At 33.8% G+C, this 25087-nt stretch overlaps 2 protein-coding genes across 3 annotated transcripts; both read left to right on the top strand.

The window, feature by feature from the left end:
* The first annotated feature begins 723 nt into the window (after positions 1-723).
* On the top strand, positions 724-4492 carry LOC25482892 (magnesium transporter MRS2-I). The gene is made up of 10 exons (XM_024775777.1): positions 724-831; positions 1298-1436; positions 2436-2557; positions 2855-2929; positions 3226-3432; positions 3533-3577; positions 3934-3978; positions 4055-4084; positions 4194-4313; positions 4406-4492. The coding sequence occupies exons 1-10, from the start codon at positions 724-726 to the stop codon at positions 4490-4492; spliced, it is 978 nt and encodes a 325-aa protein (XP_024631545.1).
* A 2573-nt stretch (positions 4493-7065) lies between these two features.
* LOC25482891 (magnesium transporter MRS2-I) lies at positions 7066-25087 on the top strand. 2 transcript variants are annotated; one of them, XM_024786546.2, is made up of 11 exons: positions 7068-7374; positions 7451-7480; positions 7597-7720; positions 9008-9129; positions 9297-9371; positions 13924-14124; positions 14389-14433; positions 24280-24324; positions 24410-24439; positions 24552-24671; positions 24760-25087. In XM_024786546.2, the coding sequence occupies exons 1-11, from the start codon at positions 7150-7152 to the stop codon at positions 24844-24846; spliced, it is 1104 nt and encodes a 367-aa protein (XP_024642314.1). In that variant the 5' UTR covers positions 7068-7149; the 3' UTR covers positions 24847-25087. The 2 variants fall into 2 exon arrangements, with proteins under 2 accessions (XP_024642376.1, XP_024642314.1); XM_024786608.2 differs by lacking the exon at positions 13924-14124 and having other exon boundaries at positions 7066-7374.

Genomic DNA, 25087 nt, shown 5'->3' with positions numbered 1-25087 from the left:
TTTTATTTTTTTTTGGTTACAATATTATACAATTTGTTGTATGCATGTATTTATTTTTATAATTTAATATTATACTTAATAAGATATTTTCAAATGACCTGTAAAACAGCTTTCTTCAATTGAATAAATTATTAAAATTATATAGAATTTAAATTTAAATAATATTAAATATTTCCTCTAGCATTACCATACATCTCCCCTCTGTAACACAATATAAGAAAAATGTAACCGCTTCTAAAAAAATAGTTAATGCAACCAAAAAGTCAAATCTGTTTTATCCAAATTTAGTTTTTTTTTGCTTACGTTTAATTTAATACGGATGGAGTATATTTTTATATTTAAAATATTGATAACCCTCGATTTTTTTTTTTTGACACTCAATTTAATTTTGTCAAAAAAACACTCAATTCAATAAATTCTTTCCTTCACATTTTTTTTTTTACAATTGACTTTAATTCATTAATGAGATCTATATCTTAACAGTGGAACCCTCTTAAATTTTAACAATAGTAGAGAGTGTTGGACAAAAATACGTAGGAGAAAATTGGTAGCATAATTTCTCTTATATATTTGTGTATATAAGTGAATGTGGTGCTTTTCATTCCAATAGCACAAAAAATGAACTCAATTGTGAGGAAGACAAGCTTATCACCAAGAAATACTTGGATCAAATTGGATGCTAATGGACATAGTTCCTTCCTCGACATAGACAAGTATGAACTCATGCGTCAAGTTCGTATTGACGCTCGTGATCTTAGGATTCTTGATCCTCTTCTCTCTTATCCTTCTGCCATTTTTGGTAGAGAAGATGTTATTGTTCTTAACTTGGAGGTTGGAATTGCTTAACTTTTTTCATATTAATTTCAATTGTTACATAAATGATTTTAGGATACAAAGATTGATATTTTTGATTTTATATTAGAGAAGATGTTATTGACACCGTATAAACATACATTTTGATTTTTTTTCATTAATACTTTCTCTTTTCTTGGGTGACGGTAATGATAAAATGTACTGTTTTAGATTGTATTTTATACGGTGTCTAACATATGGTGTCAATTTACTGTGTTCAAATATTAGCTCTGCAATCTTTATTATTGTTGTTGTTATTAGTAGTATGTTCTTATCATTTTATAATATGTTTTAGTTCATCTTTTGTAATCAGCATATCAAGGCAATCATCACTGCTAAAGAGGTTAGTCAAGATTTATAAAAAAAATATTGAGTTAATATTCTAATGTTTTAGAGTTTAAAATGGATCTTAATATTCATATTTGTACCTAAATCATTTGTGTAGGTGTTTTTGCAAGACCCAACAGGGGAAGATGTGGTCCCTGTTGTTAGAGAACTTCAAAGGAGATTGTTTACCATTGACACAAATCAAGGAGATGATCAAGACCATAGTCCACTTGATGTTGAAGTAGATGAAGATGATGGTATGCTTGATCATAATTCTACCTTTTTTATTGAAGAAATTTTAATAATTATAGCCAATATACACTTTTGATTCTCTTAATTTGAGCTATGACCTATTAGAAACTCCAACTGTTTTCGTATATAAAAAAAAGGGGCCGTTGTAAGGAGTCATTCTTTTATGGTCATATATGACCAAAAGTGTAGTGTTTAGGTATACATACATAAATTTTGTCAAAAAAAAAAGGTACATACATAAATTAAAGAGATATTTTTCTAAAAAGAAAAAAGAAAGATCTTATATTTTAGAGTTATGTATCTCTTTATGTGTGTGCCTAAACACTACATTCAAGTGTTGTGACTAGGCAAGACTTGCTCCATTGTAAGAATCAAGGGGGAAGGGGCGATGTAAATGAATATTCATGGACACGGATAATATGATATTTGTGTCTGCCTCATTGAATAAATATGATATATGTACTTTCATATCCATACAGATATCCTATTAAGCAGGCAATCCACAAATTTTAAAATATCTACAAGTATATATAAGTATATACAGTTATCCTTGAGGCGGGCGTAGGGGGCTAAACTATATGGAAAAAAGAAATAATTTGTATAAACTAGTCAAATAAAATATTTCTTCTACAATATCTTTAACATTACTTCCCTTCAAAAAAATATATTTATCACTAATCCCTAAATTTATAATTAGCAAGTGAACCATAAATATTAGTTTATCCTAAAAATTTAGTTTGACTCAATCCAATGAAAAAAAATATAATTAGTGTCTATAATTTTTTATTTTTTTTTGTATAATACTAATTGATAGAGCCTCATTGGTAAGTGCTATAAGATCTCGTACATTAGAACTGAGGGTTATGGACCCAAATCCATTAGTATGGAACATTTTATTTTCCAAGTAAAAACCCGAGTGCGAGCCAGACTGAAAAATTACTTTCTTTATTGCGGAATAAGAAGCCTTCACATTAATATGTTGATGATCTAAATATGAAATGTAGAGTCGCCTTTCGAATTCCGAGCACTAGAGATATTGCTTGAATCAATTTGTAGCTTCCTTGATGCACGAGCTTCAGATCTGGAGATGGATACTTATCCTACACTTGATGAACTTACAAACAAGGTATAGATTACTTGTTTTCTTATTATTTCTTCAAACTTTAAGGGTCTGTTTGTAATGATTTTAGTGAGTTTTAGAAGGAGGATTTTTTAGGGTTTGTTATGGATTCTTAAGGGTATATTCTTTGAAAAATACAATGGTTTATGATCATATAACAATTTAGAAAAAGAAATTTTTTACCGCATGTGGTAAAAGAAATTACTGCACAACTGCACAATAGGAGTGGATTTGAATTATACTTTGTGAATACTATACTTTTATGATGATAATTTGATATTTTTTAATTACTTATATGTTTAGATTAGTAGTCGGAATTTGGAAAAAATTCGTAAGTTGAAGAGTGCGATGACAAGACTGACTGCTAGGGTTCAAAAGGTATGTCTTTGATACATTGTTCAAAGTATTTGTATGTAGAAGAAAATCACCATGTACCTAAATTTTGTGAAAGTTACATTTTACACTTAAAAAAATTACAGTGGCCCCATAATTTTGTTACACCCACCGAAAACACAAACTTAATTTATATACACCGTCGATGTAACTTTTGTTTTCATATATGTTAAATCAATCATAATTAATTATTAAAAACGTTTGATTTTAATCATAACTAGTGTTGTGATATGTTTTTACAATGTCACTGTAGCAAAATTAAACTTTTTTACGAAATGCAGGTAAGAGAAGAGATTGAACACTTGATGGATGATGATGAAGACATGGCTGACCTATATTTAACAAGAAAGTTGATAGGATTATCATCACCTATAAGTAAATCAGGTGCTGAAAATTGGTTTGCTTCATCTCCCACCACAAAGTCCAAAAGTGTGGCAACATTTCTTAGTGATGAAAATGATGTGGATGAGCTTGAAATGTTACTAGAGGTCATTAACATTATATTTATTTTTAACATCTATAAGAAATAATCTTCCATTTTAAATTATTTTGAAATGCTATTAATAAGTGATGTTAATCATTTTGCAGGCTTATTACATGCAAATTGATGGCACTTTCAATAGATTGTCTACGGTAAGTATCAAGGTTAATTATATTGATAAATATTGCACATGCATACACATTTAAAGATTACATTGCATATATCACTCTTTTTTTCGTTTTCCAATGCAAAATAAATACCATTTTTTTAAAAATTTTGGTTGAGCCTAACTCAACCTACAAAATTGGCTTGTAAGACAGGAGATGTTTACTACTTATAAATTTATTTTCAAGTCATATTGCATGCATTAAGGGTAATATTGACTTGCAACTGGTAAAGTTGTTGTCATATGACTAGAAAGTCACAAGTTCAAGTCCTGAAAACAGTATCTTATGTAAAATACAGGATAAGGCTGCGTACAAAAGTTCTAATTAATTTCTATTTACAGCTTCGAGGGTACATTGATGATACAGAAGATTACATTAATATTCAGGTAAGTAACTTAGAATTTATAACTAGTGTCAATTGTTATTTTATGTATACAAATAAAATGTATGTATATTTTGCAGATTGACAACCATCGAAACCAGTTGATCCAGGTACTATTATATGTGCTTGTTTATACATAATTCATGTCATGTAATATTACTTTTTTCTGTTTATATATTTTTCATGTAACAAAGTCCTTGAATATTTTTCTTTATGCAGTTAGAGATATTTCTTAACTCAGCTGAACTTTCTCTAGCATTTTATTCGGTGGTGACTGGAATACTTGGCATGAATATTCCATATGGTTGGGAAAACAACCATGGTTACATGTTCAAATGGGTAACCACAATTTAAACAATGTTTTTTTTTCTTTTCCATGTAAATATTCAAAATAAATAATATAATATTAATATATAATTTTTTATTGGCAGGTGGTTATTTTTACAGGAATTTTTTCCATATCTATATTTCTCACCATAGTTGCCTCTGCTCGCAAAAAAGGGCTGGTTGGATCATGAATAGCTGAATCAATCTTGAGGAAAAGGGGTGAATTGAATGACATTGAGAATTCCTATAGTCTTATGAGTTATGTTGCTGAGCTTTTGGTTATAATTTATTTTGGACTTTGATTTGTTTTACTCTTGTTAAAATTGTTGTTTAAAGATAATAGGAGATATATCTACATGGTTTTTAGAGTTGTAATGAAACACAAATATTAGCTAAAATCCTTATATTGACTTCCCCTGATGTCTTTGCAAATATCATTCATATTCTCTCTATTTGTTAATTGTGTTACATGTGATGCATATGACTCATGAGTATCTGTTAACTCAAGAATAACATGCATTCATATCAGTATTATTTTTTTTTTCTTTCTATTTTACTGGATGTTTAGTAAGTCATTGACCATAAATATATATATTCCTCAGGATCTCACTTTATGGTATTCTCGTGTGCCCCTTTCTTCCAAAATTACCCTTTATTCGGATTCTATAATTCGAACGTTTTTCGAATTATACAATCCAAACAGTGTAAAAACTGAATGCCTACATGTCTAAGACTCATCCTTGCCTAGAGTGGGTGAAAAACTTATTCGGAAAGTTATTTCCATATTTCGGATAGTATAATCCGAAAAATGACCTTTTTAAAAAGCGGGAAACCTTTCGGATTATAGAATCTGAAACTTTCTAATATATAAGGCTTGTCTAGAACCTAGCAGAAGTTCACCACCTTTATCACGAAACATTCTCTATAAATCGAAAAACACATCAAGGGGTGTTTACAACATAATTTTCGTTGGAATGCAAAGATAATGTTCTTATAAAATCTTCCTCATTTGATTTCTAATCGTTTTACTTTCGATCACGTCACCTTAGCTGTACTTGACGCTTTCAGATTATAGAATCTGAAACCTAGAAATGTGTTTCAAACTGTATAATCTGAATGACACCAGTACAGAAACTACCCAGTTTTCATGACCATGATTTTGCACTGTTTCAGTAATGGATCTTCCCATTCATGTCTCGCATGAATTGGCATCTAACATTGAGCCTCTTATTCTGTTGCCGATTGTTTCACCTGGAGTTATGAATGATTCTAACAATGCCAAAGCCGAGGATGCCCCACCAAAAGTTGATATTCCTTTCAGCAATGCAAAAGTAGAGGATGCTCCTCTGATTGTTGTACCTCTAGCTGATGATCACAACCAAGTGATCACAACCATTGATTTTTTATTTTATTTTTGACTAAGCAATGAGAGAGGACATGCATCAAGAGGAAACACCGACATCACAACCATTAATTAAGAGTATCAATAATATTTAAAGTTTAATGATAATAAGTTAATGTCCAAAAATAATTTTACACGTACAACCAATTAAAATATTTTTTTAAGAGAACCAGTTGACTAACTTACATCTAATTGTAAATACTCATCAATTTTTTCACACTTTTTTCAGCCATTTAATTTTAAAATTTAATAACAATTGAATGTATTGTACAGTAGGGCTAGACAAGATTTCTGGAAACCGCCCAAACCGCACGTTTCGAATAACCCGCAGGTAGGCGGATCGATTTAAGCGAGTCAATCGGTTTATTTGGATTGATAGAAACGGATATGTGTGGCTTATTTTAGTCGGTTTCGGTTTGGTGAAATCAAACCATAATAACCCATATCCGACCGCTGCATAGTTTCTTGAATAGATAAATCACAGTAGAGCACTAGTCTAGCAGACTAGCAAGTGTTTTTTCCCTGTATTTTTTTCTAGTATCCACAGAATATTACCGACACACTCCACCTTTGTAGTCCCATCTTTCTATACTTTTGTTCATCCACTAGTTTTTTAAATCATTTTTTTACTTGGTTGAATAAAATAATAAGTATTCTTGGATAGACCACTTCAATACTCCATCTCACCACACCTCACTGTCACCCTCACCCACTCTTCCTCTTTCTTTTCCCTCTCTTGCAGACTCACAACACCAACCTTCTTTTTTACTTCCTTCTTTTGCCACAGAAGTTTTACTCGGCATTTTCTCGGTAGTTAACTGCCGCCGATTTACTAAAACTTCGGCAGTTAACTGTCGAAGGGCATTTTCGTAAAGTACTAGTGTGACACAGCCTTATGTAATGTGTAAACAGCAATTCTCCAAAAAGTTTGGAGTAGAGAAGTGTGAATTTTGATTGAAAAAGTTCCGACTTGATTTTGTACTAAAGCAATAAGATTTAATATTTTATGTTTGAAATTTGAAATTCAAATTTAGTAGAGAGAAGAAAGTGTGGGAAAAGTTTTAGGGAAGATATAGTTTTGCTTTTTTCAAAATGACTTTTCCAATTCTGCATTCTTTTCTCACGTGACAGAAAGACTTTTTCCGTTTGGAAGCCAATTTGAAAAACTAAACTGTACACGTGTCAATTAAAGGAGCTTCTCCACTTGTGAACCTCAATTGATTAATACTCCCTCCGGTCCTATTTATAAGAGAATTTTGGGTCAACAAAAGTTGATGTATCTAGTTAAAAATTCAGTCCAAATACATTCACTTTTGTTGACCTAAATTTCTCTTATAAATAGGACCGGAGATAGTATTTGCCATATGTGTTTATATAAGTACCTTGTTCTCTTAAACTGAAAAATACAAAAGTGTATGAGTGAATGTGGTGCTTTTTCATTCCAATATGGCAGAAGGGATGAAGTCACTAGTGAGGACAACAAGTTTATCAACAAAGAATAGTTGGATTAAGTTCGATGCTAATGGACATAGTTCCTTACTCGATGTAGACAAGTTTGAAATCATGCATCAAGTTCGTATTCAGGCTCGTGATCTTAGGATTATTGATCCTCTTCTCTCTTACCCTTCAACTATTCTAAGTAGAAAAGAGTTTATTGTTCTTAACTTTGAGGTGGGACTTTTTCAATCACCATCATCATCATTATTTTTCTTGTTCTTGCATGTTTCAATTAGTCTTTTGTTTTCAGCACATCAAGGCAATCATCACTGCTAAAGAGGTTAGTAAAGTTTATAAAAGAAATGTAGCTAATCTAATATTTCTATAGTTTTAGTATGGATCTTAATTCCACAATCATGTGTACCTATTTTTTTTTGTTTTTTTTTTTTTGTTTAGGTGTTTTTGCAAGACCCAACAGATGAAAATATCATCCCTGTTGTTGAGGAACTAAAAAGGAGATTGTTTCAAGGAGATGATCAAGAGATGAATCCACTTGATGTTGAAATAGATGAAGATGATGGTATGCTTGATCATAATTCTTTGGTTTAAATAAACAATGTTGACTTAGAAAACTTAGAAATAAACCATGTTGATATATGATTAAAAATAATACTAGTATAAACCACACAATAAAATGAGCTGTTCAACAATATTTTTTAACAATACTCTCTAAATAAAAAATTCGCATGTGAACCATATCTATTAATTATTTATTAATTCTCCCTCACTTTATCTTTCTTTATTTTAAAAAGAGTTGTGTTATTTGAACAACAACTTTTGGGACAACCATAATTTCACAAAGAAAAAGAGATATTGACACAAAAACTAAAACAATAGAGAGAGAAAGTAAAAACATAATGTGAATATGAGAGAGAAAGTTGTTAAAAAGTGGTTGTACAAATATCATTTCTCTTGTAAAAATGGATCAAATTAATCCTATTACTTATAGATATTAGTTTGACTTAATACCCTTAAAAAAATAGTTTGAATTAATCAACAAGCCTATATATTAAATATTATAAAAAGGAGAAAATAAAAAGCATTTAAGGAATTGTACCTAAGTTTTCTCCTATTTAATATATAGGCTTGTTGACTATGTAAAGAACAACGACCTTTTATTTTATTTTTTTATTGTAAAAAACAACGACCTTTACTATTGAGATTATATATGGTAAAACTTGTCATCTTGAGCTTAACTCAGTTGGTAAGGAAAATGCATAAAATATACAAGGTTCAGGGTTCAAATCTCGATCACCACCAAAAGAAATATATACCCTAAAACTTAGCATTCTTCTCCGTTCTTTTACCTTTTTTTTTTTTTTTCTTCTTAGGTAGAAGGGTGATTTAGAGCCAATATTTAATCTCAAATCACCCCTTTAAATAATTTTTTCCTTCCCTTTTTATTTAAATAAATTATTTTCGCATAAATTTAGTTTTTCTTGTGTGATTTCATCGTTTTATTGTGAAGTTATTTTGTTTGTCATCTTAAGACAACATTGTTTTATTTTTCCTGTCTCGTTGCGTTGATCGTTCGGTTAAGATTGTCTCAGTTCAAAGAGAGGTCTGTATAATGGTCCTTATGGACCAACAAAGTGAGTATCCAGATTCAATCACAATTAGACCTTAGCCCGGACTCGAACAATTTTGAGATGCTTTCTTTACTTTCAACGAATTTATAGATCTAATTTTATTTAATGTACAATATAACCTGATTTCTTGGTTTCTAGAACTAATTAGTGTTATTCTCATAGAAAATGTTCTATATTTTTCATCACATTAATACATTTGATCTTAATATGAAATGTAGAGTCATCTTTTGAATTCCGAGCACTAGAGATATTTCTTGAATCAATCTGTAGCTACCTTAGTGCACGAACTATAGAATTGGAGATGGCTACTTATCCTGCACTAGATGAACTTACCACCAAGGTATTTCCTAATCTTCTCGTAGAAATTAGTTTTTTATCCTAGTTTATAACAAAGAGGGTGTGTAAAATGTGTGTTGGTAGTTTTTTATCCTAGTTTATTACCCTAGATTAACTATATTTTTGTGATGATAATTTGATTTTTTTTTTTTTAATTACTTGTATGTTTAGATCAATGCTCGAAATTTAAACAGAGTTCGTATATTGAAGAGTGCATTGTCAAAGCTTACTGTTAGGGTTCAAAAGGTATGTCTTTTGATGTATTGTTCAAAATATTTGTATATAGAAGAAAATCATGGTCGGTCCCTTGGATTTCGTAGAGACTATATTATAGATTTCAATTAAAAAATATATTTATCAAGCAAAAATTAATGAGATATGTATTAACAAGCTTATGAATAATAATTAAAAGTTTTTTTTTTTTTTTCATAAACTGTTTTACATAAGCTTCCATACAGGCCCTAAAATTATAAGTATACATATTGGAGTGCTAAGTCTAAACGGGCCTTAAAATATACTATATATAAAATTTCATTAAGAAATTAAAATGAAATTTTATAACCAAACAACTTTACTTTTTCTCCACAAGGAGTGCTAGAGAGAAGGAAAGAGAATAGTGTAGTTGCATCAGGTAATGCAAAAAAACACCAGAACCAAGGCTAAGAAAATTACATTCATAATAAAGGATCGAGCTACCACATGTGATAACTAAAAATAAAATTGACGTATTTTTCCTTTGGCTATTCATAAGAATGTGTCTTAATTTTGTACAGCAGGTGGTGGATTGTATAATCTTTATTCTTGAAGATTCTAGCATTTTTTTTTCTCTAAATAATCCAAACAATGATAACCCAAATCATAAACAATTACATTCTTGTGTGAGAAGCCTCCCAAAACACTAAATTGGGTTAAATGATATGTGGTACGGTAAGTAGCTACTATGACGAAGCCTAACGAATCATAAACAACGATCCTAACTAGATAAAAAAAGTTTCAATGAAGAAAGATATGAGCTGCGTTCTCCAGATTACCACAATATCCCACACAAGAATTACCATTATTATGGGTCTAGTTTAGTTATTGGATTAACAACAATAAAATAAAGAAATTTGACTATAGCTACGGAATTGGAGAAATTTGATTTGAATTAAACCTATGAAATTTGATTCCCTAATCTTCAATCCTTTGCTACCACACTACCACTAATCTTCAAGTCCTCTTGAAATTGGAGAGCCTCTAGGTCTTCGATTCTCAAGCTTCCATGCAATCCCTTGAGTTACTTCACCAAAAATTTGTATTTGCTATGTCTAAAGCTTTGATGTCATTGAACCTTTTAAAAGTTGATAAACAACCCTCACAATTCTCCTTGGAGGTGAAAAGAAAGCCTTATTTTCTTTTAAATCCTTGAATGAAATCAATGTATAACTTCTATAACACCCTAATGATCTATGCCTCAAAATCTACAAGTTTCTTAGAAAAAGTGTTTAATATCAAAAGGACGTAGAGATGGAGGGTTGGAGACTGTGTAGTGATGTTTGCAAATTGATTCAGTAAGTAGGAAAGTGTGTGTGTTTTGTGTGTGTGTGTGTGAAGGTTTCTATAGGTGAGTGAGATAGGAGTAAGTTTGGACCAAAATAACACTAAAGACTTGGGCTTTAATCAAATTATAAAGTCTTAAATCAATTCAATAGTTCAAAATATAGAATTTGGGTTGTCATGAAGATTGAATAGATTCAGAGAATCTTTGAATCGATTCAAAGAATTTCAGATGAAGATTTAATCAATTCAAAGTTCTTTGAATCAAATCAAGATATTTTGAATCGGTTCAAATGAAAAGATTATAAAAACTCTGAATCAAATTAAAACTTTCCAGGACAAATTTGAAAATATTCAAATGCATTTTTCATGAGTTAAACACTAGAGAACTTCGATGAATCGATTCAACATATACATGAATAGATTGAAAACATTAAAAATTAGTTTTGAGCAATTTTTTTTTTAGCCAATCACCCAAGAGTTTGAATGCAATATATGAATCGAATTAAATCACTTGACTCCAAACATCTCAACCTTTCTAACAACACACTTGTGCGGAGTATGTGATCTAAATTGAGAGGATGCTTTACAATAACTAATGACATTACTCAAAACAAAAAATACTACGTAATCAAAAGTAATCAAAGGCTTAAGTGAAGGATAGAAATATCTTTCACCAATTACTTTCCTCAATTTGTTAGATAAGACCTTAGATAGAACTTGTACATGCTCCCTACCATAGAGATCAGTCTAAAATCAGCAAGCCTTTGTGAACTTTTAACCTTAGGAATAAGGGCTATAAAAGTGTTATTGATACCTCTTGACAATTTTTCATTATGATGGAATTCCATCATAAAATGCATGAAATTATTTTTTAAATCAACCAAAAAATCTGTGATAAAACCAAAATTAATTATGTTTGGCTCTGGACTCATAAAATTATCATAGTCCCAAACCATATGTTTAACCTTCTAAAGGCTGAAAGGTTTAATTAACTCCCCACTTTGCAAAAAATACAGGATTTAAAAGTGAGAAGCAAAATGGTTGAAAACAACTTCACGAATACCCATAACACCCTCCACTTGCGCTTCGTTAACTAATAAAGAAACAATAGCGTTCACATGTCAATGAGAGGACATGATGCCATGGATTTTTTTTTTTGGGACTCAGTGTCCCTCTTTTAACCATAAAATTCGAGATTGCTACCAAAGTTTACTGCTATTAAGTTTACACAAAGTGAACAAATTGGAAGTTAAGGAATACAAATCCTTTAACTCTTTAGCCATAAGATCGAAATCCTCTCCCCGAGTGTCAAGAGTAGAGATGCGATCTTTTACCTCACTTATATTACCATCAAAGTTCTGAAAGTGTTGTTGGTGCCAAAGCTTTAGACAACCTTTAATGTTTTTAAGTTTTTCCTTTAACATGAATCCTCCCCAACAACCTACTTCAAACGAGTTCCAATTGCCTTGAACAAACTGTCTATAATTTGGGAGATCCACCCAACATTTGAGCTTGTGTTAAGGGCGTGAACCCCACAAAGATACACAAACATAATCATTTAAAGACTCTAATTTAATTTTCTTGAAGCAAATCACCAACACACGATGTTGTTTCACCAACTTCAAAATATCATGTCTCTTATCTCAATTCTCAACCCCCCAAACCCCAAACATTATAAGAAATAATTTTCATAATAACACCTTACACCCCACACCCAAAAAAAACTGAAAATTCAATCGTTAAAAGCCCTAAAATCCTATGATGCCTTCCTCCCCTAAAAGAGTGACCCCCTCCTTACTTTTTTTCTCTTTCACCATTCCGAACACGAAAATTTTTAATTTTTTCCCTCCCCAAAAAAGAACAACATAATCTTTACTTTTTTCCCTTCACCCTTTAGAGTCCCGTTACCCTTATTTTTTTTTCTCTCCATCATCAATCTTGCTTTTAACTTCCTCCCCATGTTGAACACCACTATATAGTATAGAATAGATTTTTTTTTTTTGAGAGGATATAGTATAGAATAGATGAATAGATATTTGAGACTTTCAAATATTAATAAACTCTATCAATTTTGTTTATCTTTTTCAATGATACTGATAATATGACAAATATCATATGGCTTAATAGAAGTTTTCGCCCCCTAACTTTCATGAAGTTGCAATTTTGGCCTCCTAAGAAAAATACTACAAAACCGCCCCCTAAATTTTGCAACTGTAGTAGTTTTGGACCCCAAGGCCAATTTTAAATAAAAAATAAAAAAATAACATGTGGCACCTCACTTAGGGTGCCACATCAGCGTAGACCAATTCAAAATTGGCCTTTGGGGCCAAAACTACCACAGGTGCAAAACTTAGGGGGCAGTTTTGTAGTTTTTTTTTGAAGGACCCAAAATCGCAACTTTGGAAAAGTTAGGGGGCTAAAACTGCTATTAAGCCATATAATATAAATTCTTATATCTTTTTTAAGGGTTAATAGGCCTTTACCCCCTGTTATATAGGACACTTTTGGTTTTGCCCCTTGTAATTTTTTTTTTGAATTCGGTCCTTGTAATTTATATTTTTGTTTTATAATATCCCCTAGATCAGCTGACAGTGCATTTTTGCTGATGTAGCACATTGCATCACTTTTTTCGGATGATTGCGTGCTGACTGTATAATTAATTTTTTATTATTTTTTATGGGGTACGCGTGGTTGCGTCACATTTTTAACAACTTATCATAAAAAATAAAAATAATTATACAGTGCGTCATGTCCTCCGAAAAAGGTGACGTAACATGCCACATCAGCAAAAATGCATAGTCAGCTGTCCCAGGCGTATTCTAAAACAAAATTTTTTACAAAGACTGAATCTAATATTATTTTTTTTTATAGGGGAAAAACCAAAAGTGCCCTATATTATAGAGGTAAAGACCTATTAACCCTTTTTTTAATAATATCAATAATACAACATTATTGTAGGAAAAATTTATTTAAAAATATAATTAGAATAATAAAAAACCAAAACAAAATACCATATTTCCTTTATATATAGTATAGATAATTTAATTATGAATCATTTATCGTTAAAAAGATTTGATTTAGTCTTACTTATATCATAGTTGTGACATGTATTTACAATGTCATAATCAAAGTTTTTACATTTTTACCAAATGAATTTGGATCTAAAACATCTTATATTTCGATTCTAATTTTGATCGATATACAAATTATATATATATATTATCAGTGCTTTGCCAAAAGTTATACTTATCTAATATAGGTAAGAGATGAGATTGAACACTTAATGGATGACAATGAAGACATGGCTGGCTTATACTTATCAAGAAAGTTGGTAGCTGCATCATCACCTATAAGTGAATCAGGTGCAGCAAATACTTCATCTCCCATCACAAAGGTCAAACGTGTGGCAACATTTACTAGTGATGAAAATGATTTGGAGGAGCTTGAAATGTTACTAGAGGTTATACCATTATTATATTTATTTTTAACATTTAATTAAGAAATCCTTAAAAAAAACATTTAATTAAGAAATAATCTTCTTCTTTCTTAAAAAAAAAATAATTAAGAAAGAATCTTCCATTTTTAATTTATTATGAAAAGTTGTTAATAAGTTACATTATACATTTTGTAGGCTTATTTCAATCAAATTGATCAAGTTGTAATAAGTTAACATTTTTAATTTATTATGAAAAGTTTTTAATAAGTTACATTATACATTTTGCAGGTTTATTTCAATCAAATCGATGGTACTTCGAATAAATTGATAACGGTAAGCGTTAATGATATATTGTCTTTCTTTAACTATAGAAGTTAATTACCAACAAAAATACATGTTTTTTTTTTGCACAAACCAAAATGATATATATAAAAACAACCACACCGCCAATCCCCGCACAAGGTGTGCTAGAGAGAGACCACGATCAAAAGTTTACAAATGACGATGCCTAGAAAGAAGAGGCATCACCAGGAAAGAAAATTACATGCGAACACCCAAACATGGAAGTGGGTGTTGCCATCAATCATGATAACCAAAATTTAGGGATGGGCACTTAGCCTTGAGCCACAAGAAGGAATTCAACTTAACCTTCTCAAATAAAACTGAATGATTTGAACCTGTATTGTTAAAGACACGGTTGTTGCGATCCTTCCAAATCACCCATACATAAGCAAACCAAATTACTTTGAAAACAGAATGAGAGCTTCTAGGCATACCAGCCATTAAAGTAAATTGTGTAAAATGTTCACGCATTTGGCTAGGAAATACGGTAGATATGCCTATCCAATTTTGAACCTGTAACCAGACCATAGTAGGAATTCTGCAGTCTAAAAAGAGGTGAGTAGCAGATTCCAACTTACCACACCCATAAACACAGTCGACGGCATTTGCAAGGATAATCCGTCGCCGCAACAGATTATCTTTAGTTGGTAAACGGTTTCGAAGAAGACGCCACACAAACAGGGACACTTTTTGTGGAATGTATCTATGCCAAACATCATCAACAACAGATTGATCCACGTACGCTCCGGAGGTTGTTATATGTCGATAAGATTCCCGAACAGAATAACCATTAACCGGATCCAGGAGCCAACTCCATTTGTCAGGGACATTCACCTACAAAACAACGTTATGTAATAACAATGTGCACTCCCTAACACTGTCCTCCTCCCACGCTAACAGCCCCCGTCTCCACACCCAAGCCCTTCCACCTTCCGCCCACCCTAATGTCGCCATCTCCCCCACCGAACACTCCTTATTCACTGCCAGATCAAAAAGCCGAGGAAATTTGGTACACAAAGGCATTTCCCCAACCCAACTATCATACCAGAAGAAAGTATTATTACCATCACCGACAACTCGACGAATGTTCTTGTCAAACCAATTCCCCACTCCCTCACCCACCCCATCACGAATATGACACAACATCTTCCACCACAAAGACCCCTGTCTCCCACCCTCTTGTAACCTCCCCCCAATCTCACCATAACGGGCTTTTAAAACTCTATACCATAATCCCTCCTTATCCACCAACATCCTCCAACACCACTTTCCTAATAATGATAAATTAAAAGCTCCCATCCTCCTCACCCCCAACCCTCCTCCAACCTCCTTTGGACTACAAATAGAGTCCCAATTTATCCAATTTATTTTCCTATTTTCCTCACCACCCCCCCAGAAAAAGTTTTTAAAAATAGATTATATAGAAGAGATTATACCTGCGGGGGCCTTGAAGAAGGAAAGAAAGGAAACCGGGAGCGAAGACAGGACAGATTTCAACAATATCAGGCGACCACCAAAAGACAAAAACTTATTATTCCATAAGGACAGGCGAGCTTTAATACAGTCAACAACCGGTTTCCAAAAGCTCAACTTTCTAGAATCCCCACCAATAGGTAAACCCAAGTAAACGAAAGGAAGAGTCCCCTTTCTGCAATTCAAGACCAAAGCCGCTTCCACCAACCAAGTAGCTGGTATATTAACACCATTCAGCATACTCTTATTGAAATTCACCTTTAATCCCGAAATCTCTTCAAACAAAAGCAACACCGCCCGCATAGATCGGACATTCAACCAACTCTTCTCACCAATTATGAGAGTATCATCAGCAAACTGGAGGTGAGTCAACCGTACCTCACCATCACGGCCAACCCCATACCCCTTGAACATGTCCGCCCCCACCATAGAATTCATCAACACGTTGAACCCTTCGGCCGCGAGCAGAAATAAGAAAGGTGATAGAGGATCCCCTTAACGAAGGCCTCTCTCTATATGAAACTCCTTAGTTGGACTACCATTAACAAGGACTGAAGCCTTCGCCGTTCCCACTCTGAAATCCACTTCCTCCAAAGGGTTGGAAAGTTCATTTGAGTCATCACGGAATCAAGATAATTTAAGTCGACCGAATCATAAGCCTTTTCGAAATCAACCTTAAACAACAAAAGCTCCTTTTTCATACGCCTTGCCTCATCCACTACTTCATTAGCAATCAAAATACCATCTAAAATTTGCTTCCCTTTAACAAACGCTGATTGAGCATTGGAAACCACACTTCCCATAATTGCACGAAGTCTATTAGCTAATACCTTCGCTAGAACCTTGTACATACTCCCCACCAGAGAAATGGGACGGAAATCATTAAGCCTTTGCGGGCTTACCACCTTAGGAATCAAAGCTATAAAAGTGGAGTTGACGCCTTTTGACAATTTCCCATTACGATGAAATTCCACCATAAACCTCATGAAGTCATCCTTAATCAGGTCCCAGAAGTCTTTGATGAATCCAAAATGAATGCCATCCGGTCCCGGACATTTGTAACTATCACAGTCCCACACCGCTTGTTTTACTTCATCTATCGAAAAAGGTTTAGTTAGCTGACCTCCTTCGCGAAAAGATAATTTTTGAAAATGAAGTCCCTCCACACTAGGCCGATCAATTCTCAAGGATTTAAAGTGACTAGAAAAATGAGCAAAGACAGCCGCTCTGATCTGTGGCACGCCTTCAACACTAACCCCATCAACATTCACCATATTGATAGCATTACGTCGGCGACGATAAGACATAACACCATGAAAGAATTTAGAATTCGCGTCGCCTTCTTGTAACCATTGCATCCGAGCCTTCTGCCAATTAATGCTATTATTTATGCGAGCCATTGAGTGTAAATTGGCCGATAAGTCATGAAGCTCCTTCATCTCATCCTCAAGGAGCGCGGAGGTCTCACCCTTCGAATCCAGATAAGAAATTCGTTTTTTTACCTCCGTTATCTTACCTTCCATGTTCTGAGAATGTTGTTGGTGCCACTCCTTTAGACTATTCTTTAACAATTTTAACATCTGACGCAACACAAAGCCGCCCCAGCCTTGCAAGTCAAAAGATCTCCATTTTTCACGGACAAAGTTCGAATAACCCGGATAATCCGACAACATTTAAGCATCCTCAAAGGCCGAGGTCCCCAATTAGCATCATCCGCATGTAAAATCAAAGGAACGTGATCGGAGAGACCACGTTGATAAGCTACCTGAATACAATTTGGCCACACGTCACACCACTTATCAGACAACAAAAAACGATCCAATCTACTCATCGAAACTCCGTCACCGCGGTACCAAGTAAATAACCGACCACAAATTGGCAAATCAACTAGCATGCTGTCCGCAATGAATTTATTAAACACATCCGCTTCAACCTGGTTGAAAATTGTGCCACGACCTTTTCTTTCATCAGCACTTCTAATGGAATTAAAGTCCCCACACACACAAACACAAGAATCAAATTTACTAATAATAATAGGTACCAACCGCTCCCATAAATCTTTTCTGACAACATTATCGCAAGGTGCATACACATTAATAACAACAATATCCTCCCCTGTGAGAATGACTTTGCCAATAATAACAAGGACGTGAGCAAAACTCATAGAGGACCGAACATCAGTAAGAGATTTATCCCACATAGTAATCAAGCCACCAGACGCTCCAACGGAAGATTGATAAGAATAACCACCAGAATCATCACCCCAAATTGATTTGATCAAAAAATCATCTACCATTCTCAACTTAGTTTCCTGAATACACACCACAAAAGGATTCTTTTCTTGGACTAAACGACGAATCTTCACCCTCTTCTCACCACCTCCTAACCCCCTCGCATTAAAAGAAATAATCTTCATTAAAACCACCATCCTCCCCCACCTCTCGCCACACCTACGCCCTCAACACCCCTCCCCATCACCCGAAGAACATCCAACTTCCTCACTATCTACAGCACCCACCCCTGCTGCCCTCAATTCTTTTCTTCCCGCTCTCGACAACAGATTAAAACTATTATTAGAATCACCTCTGAATTTCACCCCAATCACTTTACCGATCTCCTTAACATCTTTAGCAACCTCTGCTTCCTTACCGTGAGCCAACACCCAGTTCTTCCAATCGTTAGAAACTGTAGGTGATGAATTCTTAGAAGAATTCGAAGTAGAAATTGCATCTGCTTTAGAATTATTGGGAGATTTTCTTGTGTTTCGTTTCCGCTCTTGATGCTTAATTATCTTTAAAATTTCTTTTCTGTCGGTTGATGGCATACGAGCAATACGTTTCAAGAACCCCACAGAATGCTTACTGGATGATTTATTAGTAGTATTATTAATCGCTTGCTCATGCACTACCTTCACCAAAGAATTCTGTTCGGCTGCTGCTGATGGTGCTGCTGTAAAAAGTGTGTCGCCTTCTTTAATGGGAACATTTGACAACCAATCAAGACTCCAAGGTCCCTTGTGTTATCATGGTTTTTGGGTGCCAAGCCATTAATTGGACTTGAACCTTTTGACCGTTGATATCTCTTTTTTTCTTGGGAAGGGTAAAAGGAGAAAAACCCTTAAAAAGTTCTAGATTCGGGGGTCGTTTTCACTACGGGAAGGTGTTAAGCACCCGGAGCGATTATGGTATTCCATAAGAACCGTTCTCCTAAGTTCATTTCTACGCTTTATTTTTATTGCCTACTTGTGAAAAATGAAGGTGTGATTAGTGAAGAATGGGGGTGAGAAGAAGTAGAATTTGATTTTATTTCGGCTTGGAGGGGTTAAAGTCCCTTGCCTACGTACCGTTTTACGGGATCAAAACCGGCGTAGTTCTTGCTAAAAAGACTTGTTGTTTTTTGTTTTAATTGCTTGATTTTAAATTTTGAAAATGATTTTGAAGAAAGGGATTGAGAGGCTTCATGAGCATTAGAGTATGAAAAAGTGAGGGTTTGTTTAGTGATTTTGCAAAAAAGTCTTAATAATTAGATTTATTTGAGAATTTGATTAAGAAAATAAAAGGGAAAAATTGTTGGAGTTTTGACTCCATTTTTTATGAAAAATATTTGAAGCGAATTTGTTTGCATATTTTTTGGAAAAAACTGGATTTTCTCTAAGTGTTTAAACCTAAGCATTCATCTAACCATGCAATCCTAGCCATACATCTACACATGCAATCCTAGGCATACATCTAGGGTGAGTGTGTGCGTGCCGGTGCGTCATAGTGTCCGTAGTCCATATTACAAAAATTGCCTAAATACATTCTATGGCCTCTTTGCCAAGCTACAAACCAATGATAACAAATTACATCACCGAATGAATTAAAATTTGCAAAAATAAATGCTAAGCTAAAGAAAGTGGAGGAGATAGTGAAATGCTATGAGTGAAGTCACATAAGGAACAAAATGTTAGTGAAACAAGGAAAAATATAATGGAAATGATGAAAAATGCACCAAATGAATATGCAATAAAAAGGGGTAAAAACATGAGAATTTATCAATCACAATATGTAAAAATGCATCAAGAACATATATGGAATTTTAATGAGCAAAAATTAAAGAACGAAGTAAAGGAAATAAATGCAAAAATAAGCAAATAAATTCTAATACTTAGAGGAAAAATTAAAATGATAGGGAAATATTTTTAGAAAATTTTTTAGAAGCATAAAACACCAAGAAAGTGTAAAAAAGGTATTTAAAACGCAATTAAAAAGCAGTTAAAAAAAAACTCAGCAGGATTTAATCTGGACCGTTGGATGAATCCAGAGGTCCAGATCTAGCCCTCAAGATCACATCACAGCCACTTGATCAAAGATCAAAGGGTCCAGAAAAAGGCACAAAAGATAGTGTAAAATGCAGGAAGCACAGTGACCGTTAGATCAAAGATCTAACGGTTCAAACAGAAGATATACCATATTTCACACAAAAAGTCATGCACAGGATTCAAAATCAAACACACAGCAGCCATCAGATCTTGGAACAATCCAGATCTGATGGTTCACAGAGCGAGGGAACACAACAAGAGCACGCACGCGCGCGCGTGGGATCGGAGGGAGTATAAAAAGGATTTCTCTCACAAAAATCTCACAATTTCTTTCCTCTTCTCTCTCTAAGTTAAACTTAGAGAGAGAAGCTCTCACTTCTCTCTAAAAACAGCCGGTCGGAGCTGATGTGGAGGTGGCGGCCGGAGCTTTTCCGGCGCGGTGGCCGGCCGGTTTCCGGCGGCGGCGCCACCGCGTCGGAATTTTTTTTCTTTTTTTTTTTTTTAAAATTTTTATACCAAAAGCTTCGTCTCCTCCTCCTCTACTCAAATCCGGTGCTAGTTTTAAAAAGGGGTGAGAGATTCGTCGTAGATCTACGTTTGAACTTTCGGAATTTTTTCACTCTTTTTGTAAAAAAAGCTTACGGATCTAGATATCCTTTTCGCTCTAGAGTCCGAATCCGGCCTCAAAATTTCAAAAATCCGAACGTACAAGCCTAGATCTACAAATCTTGATTCGTAACAAACTTTTCACATGTGTATATGCGCGAAAACGAGGGAAAAAAGTGTTACTGTCGTCGTGAAACGGAGAAAAAAAAATCCGAGCCTCCTCTTCTCTCCGCCGCGCGCGCGCGGATTTGCTCCGGTGGTGCCGCTTTTGCTCGAAAATCCGGTACGGATTTGGTGTTGGTGTGATGATTCGCGGTGGTTTTGAATGATTCCGGTTCGGATTTGTTGATTTTGTGATGATTTGAGTTGGTTTTGAGTGAATCCGGTTCGGATTTGTTGATTTTGTGAAGATTTGTTCTTGGTGTTCTTGGAGAATTTTTTGGTGATTTTCTGTTTTGGATCTAACTGATTTTGGAGAGAGAAAGAAATTTCTGTTTTTGTGATGTGACTGATTCTTTTCTTTTTATTTGGATCTGACACATCTATTTATAGCCTGCCATGTGTATTTGTGGGCCAATGAGAAAATGCCATCTGGACTGAGACTGAAGTGTGTGAAAATTCTGGACAAAAATGCCCCTGGGACCTTTTCTGCAAAAAAAATAATAAAAAAGGACTGGAAAATGAAAGTAAGGACTGAAATGAAATTAAAAACTGTTTGGACAAAAAATGCAATTTTGGGACCTCAATTGAGGGACCAAAATGCAATTAAAAATAAAATTGAATAAAAAACGTAATTTGACCAAACGTAAAGCGAAACAAAAAATAAAATTGACAAAACGGATTAAAACGAATCAATGGCTTAAATGAGGTACTTCAAAGTAACCTCTCTATGCCGAAATTTTGTGTGAAATGACCAAAATGCCCCTAGGGCTAAAAATGACCTAAACAGATTCAAATTGACTTGACACTGACTCAGATGCAAGTTTGAAATGAATTTAACAAGGTTTACTGATGAAATGTTAAAAATCAATCTGAAAAGACTCAGAGACAGTCACAAGGATGAAAATGGGTCCCACTGCAGGAAATGACCAAAATACCCTTCTGTACGACTTTTTGCAAATTTTGAAATAAACTGTAGAAAAAGCAATGTAATGATTCAGAGACACTTTGGAATGACTTACAAGACAAGTAAAGACATTTCGAAAGGTTTTATGCAAGAAAAACATAGGTAAAATTGTGATTGAAAATACTCCGAGGCAGAGACAATTTGAACTGTGCAGTTGAAATTTGATAATTGACAAAGTTTGAAATGAAATTGGGCCCAGTATTTTTAGGTCCAAAAATAGGGTATAACACCTTGGTATTAGGCCGTAAAGACCCTGCTGAAGGCTGCACCTCGCTGCAAAGCTTCGTGTGGTCATCTTGAGGAGCAGCAGGACTGAGAAGCGGTTCTAAAACTGGTGTAGGAGTTACATGCTGCTGTTCAAAAGTTGCTGCCTTCTGTGTACAAGTTGCTGCCTTCGATACATCTTCCACAATCAGTTGTTTACCTTCCTTGTTATCAATATGTTGAGACCACTCTTTGTGCAGATCATTCACTAGATCATCTAACTCCCACTCCCCTTGAACCTCGTCTATACCATTAACATAGTTGAATTGCGGTGACGTTTCCGGCACATTTTCAGATTCATCCTCCTTCAAAAAGGCATCCTCCCCCAAATTACACCCCCACTCCTCCACCAACTTGATAACAAACATACAACCATCGATAGAGAATTCAGAAGTCTTGTTCACAATGTCTATATATTAGGCGTAGAAATAAGAATACGTGCGAAATCCATCCGTGCCTTATCCACCGTACAATCATCCGTACGAATAAATCTGCCCGAATCCATAACACAAAGTCGAAAAAAATCCTCATTCCAAGCATGGGCGGGAACACCATAAACACGTAACCAAGCCCCACGTTCATACTTGATGTCTGTCACTGACCATCTATGGATGTTATTAAATATCATACCAAAAAAATGAACTGCACCATTGAACACTTGCCAAATATCCTCGCCGTTGGTAGTGTGCAAAAAGACTCTATCACCTCCCATTGGCGTAACATTTATTGACACAAATCCTGCATCCTCAATTCTTTGTTGTAGTGACAAGGTGGATTCACCTTCGAACACGGTTGCTACCATACCGGAATTAGCCCAATTGCGGTCCTCAAGTTTAGATTTATAAATTGGTACAAAGCAAGATTTTTTAACATGAAGTGATGTAGGAGCTGCTGTAACAGCTGAAGCAGGCAGCCGCACATGTTATATTTTAATCATTTGACAACTCAATTTTTTTTACTAATATGCAAGTTTTGTAATAGAAAATCGTTTTCAGAATAATGAGAAAATAAATATCAAAAGTTTAAAGTTGTATCAAACAAATTAAATTATCTATTCTATAATGAAACATAACTTATAACAGAAAAAAAAAACTATCTTTCCTTAAAAAAAAAATACTATTTTTAAATATTCTAATTATTTGACAACTTACCAATATTCTACCATTTTGTGTATTTTTCCTTGCAACTTCTTCTCATTATTTCTATGTTAAAAAAATTGTAAAAAGATGCAAATTAAAACAAACTTATCAATATCCAGAAGTCCTAGGCTCAACTGGCAAAATGCCAAAATTATTAGGCCGGATGTCATGACCAAACCAAATTTTCCCAAAAAAGTTGCAAGAGAGAAATAAATGGTCGACATCCTCAATTACCACAACCACCCATACACAACTGAGCATTCGGATGAAGAACATGCCTCTCGATTAAATTATCTATTGTTGGTAGTCGGTTACGAAGTAAACGCCAGACAAAATTACTATTGGAAGTTGTCTTAACCTATGTAATATTGTATAGGATAGACAAACCCATGCGTGATGTTTCCCATTTATAAATCCATTTTCAATCCATATCTCATCTAATGTGAGATCTCTAACACTCATTTTACGCCACGAAATATGATGCACGACGCAAGCCAAAACTGCATCTAATCTATACCATATTAAAATATGGTTGATCTTCCTCAACCCTACAAAATCGATTTTTATAGCGTAAAATGTTTTCTACTTATAAACACCCCATTACTAGACATTTGAAGTGAGGTCAAATGTCTCCAAATATGTAGATAGTTGATAGCCCAACATATCTTGACCATATTAAATTCCAGTTGAGCCTCACTCAACCATATAAAATCAGCTTTCAAGGCAAAAATGTCTCTCACTTATAAACTAAGTTTAAGAGCATGCCTCAACAGTAGACCATAAACAATTTTATGTCAAAACTATTATGAAAAGAACTTGTACAGAAGTTTACAATACACACAGATATCTTTGTCATTGATATGAAGGAATATATCAAGGTTAATCATGCAATTTAGCACATAGTTCTAATTAGACGTTTCCATTTACAGCTAAGAGAGTATATTGATGATACAGAAGATTATATTAATATTCAGGTAAGTAATTTATGACTAGTACCTATATATTGATTGATATTTGGTGAATGGCTTGTAATACAAATGAAATGTTTATATTTTGCAGATGGACAACTATCGAAATCAGCTGATTCAGGTGCTATTATATACCATTCTTTCTACGTAATGCATGTTATATAATTTTCATTATTTTTTAATTTATATTTTGTTTTTACTAAGTCTTTGAATATTTGTCTTTAATTATGCAGCTAGAGATATTTCTTATCGCAGGAGAACTTTCTCTATCATTTTATGCATTGGTGATTGGAATATTTAGCATGAATATTCCATTTACTTGGACAAAAGACCATGGTTACATGTTCAAATGGGTAACTACAATTGAACAATGTTTTCTTTATGCAATTTTCAAATGAGATTTTCGATATAAAGAATATGGTATATCTTTTCTATTGGCAGGTGGTTATTTTTCCAGGATTTTTTTCCATTTCTATATTTCTAATCATAGTTGCCTATGCTCGCAAAAAGGGGTTGATTGGATCATGAATAGTACAATCAATCTGATGGAAAGGGGGCTATTGAATTAATGACTTAAGGATTCCTATAATCTTATAAGTTATGCTGCATGAGTTTTTGGTTATAATTTATTGGGAAATTCAAGTAAGGATCTCAAGCATTTTTGAGGACTTTAACATTAACTTTTTATGAAATTTTATGTATCCAATGTATTATAAATTGAAATATTCGAAGAATAGTTTCATAATTTGAAATCGTTAAAAATGTAAAA

The sequence above is a fragment of the Medicago truncatula genome, chromosome 1 (genome assembly GCF_003473485.1).
Source record: "Medicago truncatula cultivar Jemalong A17 chromosome 1, MtrunA17r5.0-ANR, whole genome shotgun sequence".
Taxonomy (NCBI): domain Eukaryota; kingdom Viridiplantae; phylum Streptophyta; class Magnoliopsida; order Fabales; family Fabaceae; genus Medicago; species Medicago truncatula.
Note: the sequence above shows the minus strand (reverse complement) of the source record. Positions and strands in the feature narration are given on the sequence as shown.

Coding starts and splice junctions, on each gene's coding strand:
- LOC25482892 (XM_024775777.1), top strand. CDS start 724: ATGCGTCAAGTTCGTATTGACGCTCGTGATCTTAGGATTCTTGATCCT. Junction 2,558..2,854: donor TTGATGAACTTACAAACAAG/GTATAGATTACT, acceptor TTATATGTTTAG/ATTAGTAGTCGGAATTTGGA. Junction 3,979..4,054: donor AAGATTACATTAATATTCAG/GTAAGTAACTTA, acceptor TATATTTTGCAG/ATTGACAACCATCGAAACCA.
- LOC25482891 (XM_024786546.2), top strand. CDS start 7,150: ATGGCAGAAGGGATGAAGTCACTAGTGAGGACAACAAGTTTATCAACA. Junction 14,125..14,388: donor AGCTTGAAATGTTACTAGAG/GTTATACCATTA, acceptor TACATTTTGCAG/GTTTATTTCAATCAAATCGA. Junction 24,440..24,551: donor ATCGAAATCAGCTGATTCAG/GTGCTATTATAT, acceptor TTAATTATGCAG/CTAGAGATATTTCTTATCGC.